Source organism: Austrofundulus limnaeus, unplaced genomic scaffold (genome assembly GCF_001266775.1).
Source record: "Austrofundulus limnaeus strain Quisiro unplaced genomic scaffold, Austrofundulus_limnaeus-1.0 Scaffold676, whole genome shotgun sequence".
NCBI classification, from domain to species: Eukaryota; Metazoa; Chordata; class Actinopteri; order Cyprinodontiformes; family Rivulidae; genus Austrofundulus; species Austrofundulus limnaeus.
In genome coordinates, this window is record NW_013953078.1 from 119,380 (window position 1) to 127,507 (window position 8,128).

The 8,128-nt window shown below is 38.2% G+C and overlaps 1 protein-coding gene across 1 annotated transcript in view; it reads left to right on the plus strand.

Moving 5' to 3' along the window:
- The window catches only part of LOC106531787 (vascular endothelial growth factor C), a 25,402-nt gene that overhangs the window by 14,459 nt on the left and 2,815 nt on the right, over positions 1 to 8,128 (plus strand). The window contains exons 4-7 of the mRNA XM_014027708.1: positions 144 to 274; positions 372 to 475; positions 3,103 to 3,237; positions 4,827 to 5,028. Coding sequence (XP_013883162.1) covers positions 144 to 274; positions 372 to 475; positions 3,103 to 3,237; positions 4,827 to 5,028 — 572 coding nt within the window. The remainder of the gene's footprint in view (positions 1 to 143; positions 275 to 371; positions 476 to 3,102; positions 3,238 to 4,826; positions 5,029 to 8,128) is intronic.

Here is an 8,128-nt window from a genome sequence, read left to right on the forward strand (position 1 = left end):
ACACACACACACACACACACACACACACACACACACACACACACACACACACACGCACATGCGTGTGCAACAAGTGATGCTTTTATAAGAGCAGAAACAGGAGGGAAGAAAAACACCCTAATCTTTACTTTCCTTGCTGTCAGCTGATGGAACTGTCTCCGCCCAGGATGGACCGTACGGTTGTCATGGTCACGTTCATCAACCACACTTCGTGCGAATGCCTCTCCAAGAGGCCGCTTCACTCCATCATCAGGCGAGCGGCGGCAGATCACCTGTGAGTAAGCGGGAGGAGAGGCGTGACCCTTTCCAGCGTATCTGAATCACTGTCATGTGTGAGTTTGTGTGTGTTTGTGTGTGTGTTTGATGTGTAGGTGTTCGCCTCCTGAACTCCCCTGTGCCTCGGGGTCACTGTGGGACCCGGTGAATTGCCTTTGCGTCTCTGCAGACACGATTAACTACTCTCAGAGAGAAACCGGTGAGTGTGGAGAGGTTCTGCTGATCAGATCAGACAGGTTTGATGTGTTTTCTGCCTCAGCAGGAGTTCTGCTGGTCTTTAGGTTAAAAACAGTGGCGTCTGCAAAAAATGTTTTCAGGGGGGCCATGGGGGGGTGCACTGAAAAACCAGGGGTGGCACACCAAAACTAATACCTAAAACAGCAATTTTTATGATGTGTTTGTAAAAATAACAAATTGAAAACAATGGCAATATAAAGCTATATTTGCCAACAGATGTTCAATTTGTAATTTCACAGATAATATCACTGATTTTGTGACATTCAGACAAAAAACAAGAGTAAGTATTTGTAATGTTGGGGGACACACTGGCTGGGGGTCTGGGGGTCGTCCCACAGAAAATTTTTAAAGAAGTAAATGCCGTTTCCTGCATTCTGGTGTATTTTAACAGGTTGTTAAACAGATTTTTTGCCTATATAGGAAAACAATTAACGTGAGTATTCTACAGGTAAAACTAAATAAATTTATTTGTTAAGCAAGAGAAACAACACTGGATGAACTAAAGTTTTATGGTAAATGTGAGGGTTTAAATGAATTAAATTTTAAATTTGATGGGGACAGTTCCCTTCAAAAATGATTGTCATTTTATTAAAAAATGTCAAAAATACATATTTTAAAGACATTTACAAGGAACAAGATTTTTAAAATTGAAATGCATCACCTCTGCAATGTATGTTAAAATTTTTATTTGCTTATTGATGTTTACTTTTGTGAAGAAAAACTTTGATTGTAAAACCCCAAAACTGGAAATAAAGACTAAAACAAACACAATTACAAACTACATCTACTGTAGTGTTATTCCAAACAATTAAGTTATTTGCTTTTCATGTCATATAATAAATATGATTTTGGTCTGTGATAAAAAAAAACTGGAGTACCTGGAGAACAGAAAGTTGATCTAGCAACCTTCTTCCTTAGAGGCAATATGTTGCCTAATTTTATATTTATTATATAATCATTAAAATTATTTAATTAATATWTGATTAAAATATATCTATGAATATAACCTCCTGAGAACCCCATTCTTTATTTGAGAATGGTTTTAGACTGGTCTGGTTGTCCTTATTCAGAGGTGCTACAATTTAATTTAAATTAATAGTTTAAATAAAATATAAATTAATGTTTTCAACCCTTAATTGTAAAAAAAAATCTGTTTGTTTTTATATTAATGGAGGTTCTATTCCTGTAAGGTAGGGGAATTGAAAAAGGAAAAACCTGGGTATTCAAGAGGATAAAACTGGGGGGACTACTTGGGTGACCAGCTTATTCTCAGGGGGTGGTGCTTTGCTGGCACCCCTGGTTAAAAAAAGCAGAGAGAAAAAAACTCCGAACATTGCAGGAGTTAGAGTTTAGTGCTCAGCCTGAAAAGTTCTCCTAAATTTAGTTGCTCAGAAAGTCAGTCAGGTTTAAGGACATGTTATGGCAGATGGTTTGGAAATGAATCCAACAAGAACAAAGGCTGTGACTCTGAATGGTGGAGGACCAGAGATGACAGAGGAGGAACCAATWGAAGCTGTTTGAAAGCTTCATGATYGCCCGACAAGATCTCCCAAAATGAATTCAACATCAGACTAGCCATTGCAAGAGGAGCCACATCCAACCTTAACATCTGGCATTCCAAGAAAATCTCTCTGCCATTGAAGACAGGTCTTATCTGCAGCATCATTACTTACCATTTGAGAGTTGGGCATTAGGAACGAGACTGAAAGAGCAGCACCAGATTCCTTTTTGGCAATATTATTATTCTTCAATTATTTTACAACACCAAGTTTTATGCCTTTTGCATGGCTCACAGCTATGAACACGACTGCAAAGTCATTCAAAACATCTGAGAAATAAACCAACTTTTTTTTAAGCTGCAAACCCTAACCAGCTTGGGTGGGGGGTTAAAACTAATTATCCATGTTGAGTAAATTGAAGTGGGAATGTTTTTATGGCTTTCTACTTGTACAATCACATTATCACCTTCCACCTTCAAATGTTTTTTTTTCTAATTTTAACCCTGCTGACTTATTGCAAAATGAACTGTAATTCATATAACTATGGGTGAAAGGCTGAATTGTGAATGCAGGTATGCAAAAAGTAGACAAAGTAGGGCAAACATGTTTTTCTGTTTTTCTGGGAGATGTGCTTAAAATTAAATATTCAACATGTAAACTCGGTTAAATGAATATAAACAGAGGAACAAAGAAAATATTCCTTTTTATAGCTATTTTATCCACAGAGCTGTTTGCTCTATTGGTATTCAAAAACAATAATTAGCTCTGGGAAGCTGTCAGCTAAACATTGTCCTCAAGGTGTCGAATATTAGAAAATACATTTTTTTATAAAGTTCATTTTAGTTCAGGTTGTTACTGCACTACCACCTGCAACCCTATGTACATAAATAGTCTTTGGAAAGAAACGGGAGTTTTTAAAAGATCTAACATTTAACAACATAACTACATTTTATGGGAAAGACATTTTAGTAAAAAAACAACTTCAGACATTATAAGTCATTAGAATTGATCGTTTGTGAACTCCTGATGTCTTCCAGCTAAAGAGAAGAAAACAGCCACTGCTTTTCTTTAATCGTTTTCTGTCTTCCAGAGGCACTGGATTCCAGTCTGCTGGCTCTGTGTGGGCCCAACAGGGTTCTGGAGGAATCCACCTGTGAGTGCGTCTGCCAAAACGGACTCACAGAAGCCAGCTGTGATCCAGGCTGGAAACTGGACCGAAACACCTGTAAGGACTGATTCAGTTGTGGCACACACGATCAAACATACCCTTTTACCTAACCCAGGCAAAATGATTAAAAGAAGGCAAAAAGTGAGAGTGTTTCAAATAATTTTCTGAAGCTCTGATCAGTCAACATGTGCGTGAAGGGCCAGTGTGTTAAATGGGTTGATTAACAGGCACCATGTGGTTTCCTTTTAATCCATATTTATTGTTACTGTGTGTTTATTGGTATAAGTGTTACATAAACCTCAAGTGTCCTTCTATTCATTTGTTAATTTATATTGCGTATTTTGTTTTATTTATAAAAAGATAGGACCCATATGGGTTTATCACTGTGGGGGACCCAGAAAACAAAAGGCCTGTTATTTTAATTTCTACCAAGGAATCTTAGAATGTGACTAGTTAAAACTGAGTCTGTATAACTCCTATAGTTATCACCCTTTTTATTTTTACTGTCTTCTTTGGCTTTGCATGTTTCAAACTCTGATAAGCAAGCTGTGGTTTCATTGAGACATGGTTACTTTAAATACTCCAAAGGGCTATCAGTCTAAAGACAGCTGATCAAGATTAAAATAAAAACACATAACTGGAGCTTGGGAGAAATAGTTTTAAGTGCAAGTAAAAACATGATTGGGAAACATTAGGCCCTACACTGCTGACACTTTACTATGTGATGGATTATTTAATTAAATTGGATTTTTAATTTCCACAGATTTTCACATAACCCTCTGTGGTTGTAAACAATACCTTACATGTGGTAGACAGCTCTTTGAACGGCTTCTTTTGGAGTGTAATTGTGACAAGACAGAAGTGCTGAAGGTTAGTTTGAGCAGGGCCAGGACCAAAGTGGATTGCTGCAAGTCCAATCTCTAAGATTTCATACAAGTTCACCTGAAAACTATTTTAAAAACATTACATTGCTGTCAGTTTTGTATTTACACAACTCATTGCCCCATCAGTGCTACAACTAGCTGCTGAAATGTAACATTTTGTAACATAGAAATTTGARTGAAAGGCCATGACGTTTGTCAGATCAGTTATTTTTTAATGACAGTAATCCACTTTAGTTGTGAGCATATCAGTCTCCAAAGAGCTACATATAATGAGTAAAATATAGGGATGCACCGATATGAAAATTTCAGCCGATATCCGATATAATTATTGATGTTATGGCCGACAAACACACAAATTATATATACACACAAACACACTTGGGTCTTTTTTGATACTGTAAATAAACAACCAGASCTCTGACATGRCTCTACTTCAGTTATTCCTGGCTGCGCAGCGACAATATCACCATCATGATCAAACAGATTCTGCTCAACCAACCATGTCCCCTCCCAAAACAGAAACACAAAGATAAAAAATTGGGAAATCAATATCGAACGTTAATATCAGCCCAGTTTTACATATCGGACCGATACCGATATTCTATAAAATGACCAATATCGGCCGATGCCGATATTAATGCCAATATATCGTGCATCCCTAGTAAACTACTGTTAATGTTTTCACAGAACAGCATTTCAAAATATCTGAGCTTTAAATTCATCGTTTCTCTTTTCCTACCTTGGATGATAATCTTTCCTCAGGCGAGTGCCAGTGTGAAGGACAGGGCGAGGGGAAGTCGTGTCCTTCTGGCCAGCGGTGGGACGACGAGCTCTGCGGTTGTGTGTGCGCGGTCGAATGTCCACGAAGTCAGCCCCTGAACCCTGACACGTGCCTGTGTCAGTGCAGGGAGAGTCCACAGACCTGTCTGCGGCAGGGCAAGAGGTTCAACCCAAACACCTGCAGGTAGGCAGAACAGGAGTCAGTTCCAGCCAGCGTGTTGTTTTGGTGTGTGTTTCAGCTGTTTGTAATATGAATACTGGCTGCCAGATGTGGTTAAAACATCTTAAGCAAACTAACACAGCATAAAATATTATGGTAGCAAAGGAGTTTATTTTAAAGGTGATCTGTGGAGAAGGTGAAAGGAAAGTGTGTTCAGTTACTCCACTGCTTGTTGACAACCAGACATAAATACCAAAGAGACTTAAATTTTCACACAACACTCAGCTAGCTGGACCAAAAATACAGAYGTTTATTCAGTCGGGATTTTTGGCTTCGATTCAGGGAATGTTTTCTTGTTTTAAACACCATTTTCAGAATCTGGCCCCGCCCACTTCAAAACATTACACCCATGATTACTCAGGTCTCCTTAATCACGTGACCAGAATCTCTCACACACTTCCTGCCAATTAATGAGAAAAATATCTATGTGGGGTCAGAGTGTGTATCAACTACATGTATCAAAGAGAGCACATTCTATTTGAGTCAACTGTCACTCAAACCTGATGGTACCTCGACTAAATCACAGTTAAATCGTAGAAGTAGATGATTAGGCAAAATAAGTAGTAATCAAAATATATTCCAGTTAACCTAGATATAAAACAGTATGTGTGATGCAGTAAAATCAGTAGTAAACATTTAAATTTCCTTCAAAGGAATGTGGCGATCAGTGCCTCAACTATATTATTAACTGAGACAAKAAAGATGTTTCAGATTTACAATAATTTTCATTTTCTAATCCTCTCATTCAGCTTCATATACAGTACAAAACAAATTGCTCTAAAGCAAAAATAAAATAAAATAAATAAAAGCTCTGCCAGGGCATCAAGAGTTACCTGAATCAGTGCGTTATAGAGGAAGAACTGCTCCTGCATATGTTTCAGATGACTGGTGGGCCATCGGGGTGTCATCACAACTCTTCACCCCATTAACTCTGGGACGGACTGAGAGCCAGATCTTCTGGAGGAACTCTCCATGGACATGCCTAACATTCTTCACAGAAAAAAAAGCAAACCATCGCCTGCTTTTTTTAAATTCACCCACATGTTTCCTTGTGACTTTTTATGGACATCGGGCTTTCTTTAACATTTGCACGGATTTTGCATGCATGCTGCAGTTCCCACAACCCGCGTGCACAGGATCAACCTTCCTCTGACCCCAGAGGCCTACAGAGAGACAAACGGGGAGCCTGGGTGAACTTGATGGCACTGAGACAGGAGGACAGCTCGGGGACAGATGGAGTGACAGGCACTACGAAAACACACAAGCAGACATGAATTCTGATAGGACGGATTTATACTTGCAGTCGTACATGTGGGAAAAATCTTGAATATACAGCCAAGTGACCTTTGCTGGTAGTTCAAGAAACATTCTCAGCTTAATAAAACGTAAATAAAATAAGATCTTTGCTTAAAMCCAATCTTAATATAGCTGTAACGTTTTTAAATTTTAACTGAAGTCACAACCTGTTTACCTTTGCCATATTTATCTTCAAAACAAATAAAATATAAAATATACTGGCATGTGAAAGGGCACCCTCTTCAACTGCTACAGTAAATTCAGTCATACTGTGCCTTACTACCAGAGGAAACAATCCGCTGACATTTACGGGTTGTTCCAAACTGTAATTTCCCTTCAGGATCAATAAAGTATCATTCATTAATTGAATCTAATCAACCACCGAAATGTTCTGTATCAAWAAATCTTATCAAACGTATACAACTKATTAGTGAATAGGAGCTAAATCAGGTTTTGATCATTTAGGTTTGGCCCTATTATTGATTAATTTTTTAATCAGGGGATTTATAACTTTCTAGCAGTCCTGTGGGTGGCCTCAACTTCACTTTTGTTAACTTTCATGTCCGAACACAAACAGTAAACACTGCTATTTAGTGTCCTACACAGCTACTAGGGTTGGGACAAACGCACAACAGCAGAAAAACTTCACCAGACAAGTTGTTGGGTTTGCACAGCTGCATGGTTTAGGCACTGTATCATGGGACAAGTTTTTCTATATCTCCGTTTATCATCTGTGCACAAAAATCAAATCCAAAATTATTTAAAACTGATATGCCTAGGGTAAAAAAAGGTAGCTATTAGCTTATACAAGCTAACTGCTAAGTGACACAGCTTTTGACAAAAGAACAAAGCTTTTGAATTGGACGTATAATTACACTTATAGCCTGAAAAAACGCAGGAGCGTTGGATTTGTCTTTACCTATATCTTTATAACGGTGGAAAAGTTTAAGTTTATTAGCACATTTTTGTAGTAAACTGTTAAAGATGAGAGACTGGAAAGCGCCAGACTCAAACCGAAAGCAAAACAAATTGCTCAAACAACTTTTGTTAAATGTAAAAAAAGTCCATTTATATTTAAAGGGATCCATGATTAGTTGTAACATTAGACTTTATTTGATAAACATATATTTTAGCTGTAAAATAAATACTGTAAAAATACTGTAGGATGTTTAGTTTTGTAAATTTTAAAATATATATTTTAACATGGAGGGAGCCATTTTATTTGCACACAAAGCATTCTGGGTAAATGATGACGTGGGTAGGTCATTGGTGTGAGGCTGCTAGCGAGCTATATCCACCCTGAAGGTTAATCTTGGACAATATCTGATGATCGACTCTTTTAAATGAAACCAGAGAGCGTTGACAGAGAGGAGAAGGTAGAAACAGTCCAGTCAACAACTAAAAATGTGGATGGAGGACAACAGAGCTGCTTCATGGAAGATGACCCTCAGCTTAGCCTGTAAGCCTTCGCGCTAGCACCAACGCTATACTGCCTTATATGTATTAGCTCGGCGCTAGCGCGACAAATTAAGAAGCTAAACTGAGGTCCTCCATCCATATTTTCCGTTACAAGTTGAGTCATTTCTACCCTCTCCTCTCTGTCAACGCTCTCTGGTTTCATTTAAAAGAGTCGATCATCAGATATTGTCCAAGATTAACCTTCAGGGTGGATATAGCTCGCTAGCAGCCTCACACTGAGGACCTATCCACATCATCATTTATCCAGAATGCTTTGCATGTAAATAAAATGGCCCCGTCCGTATAATAC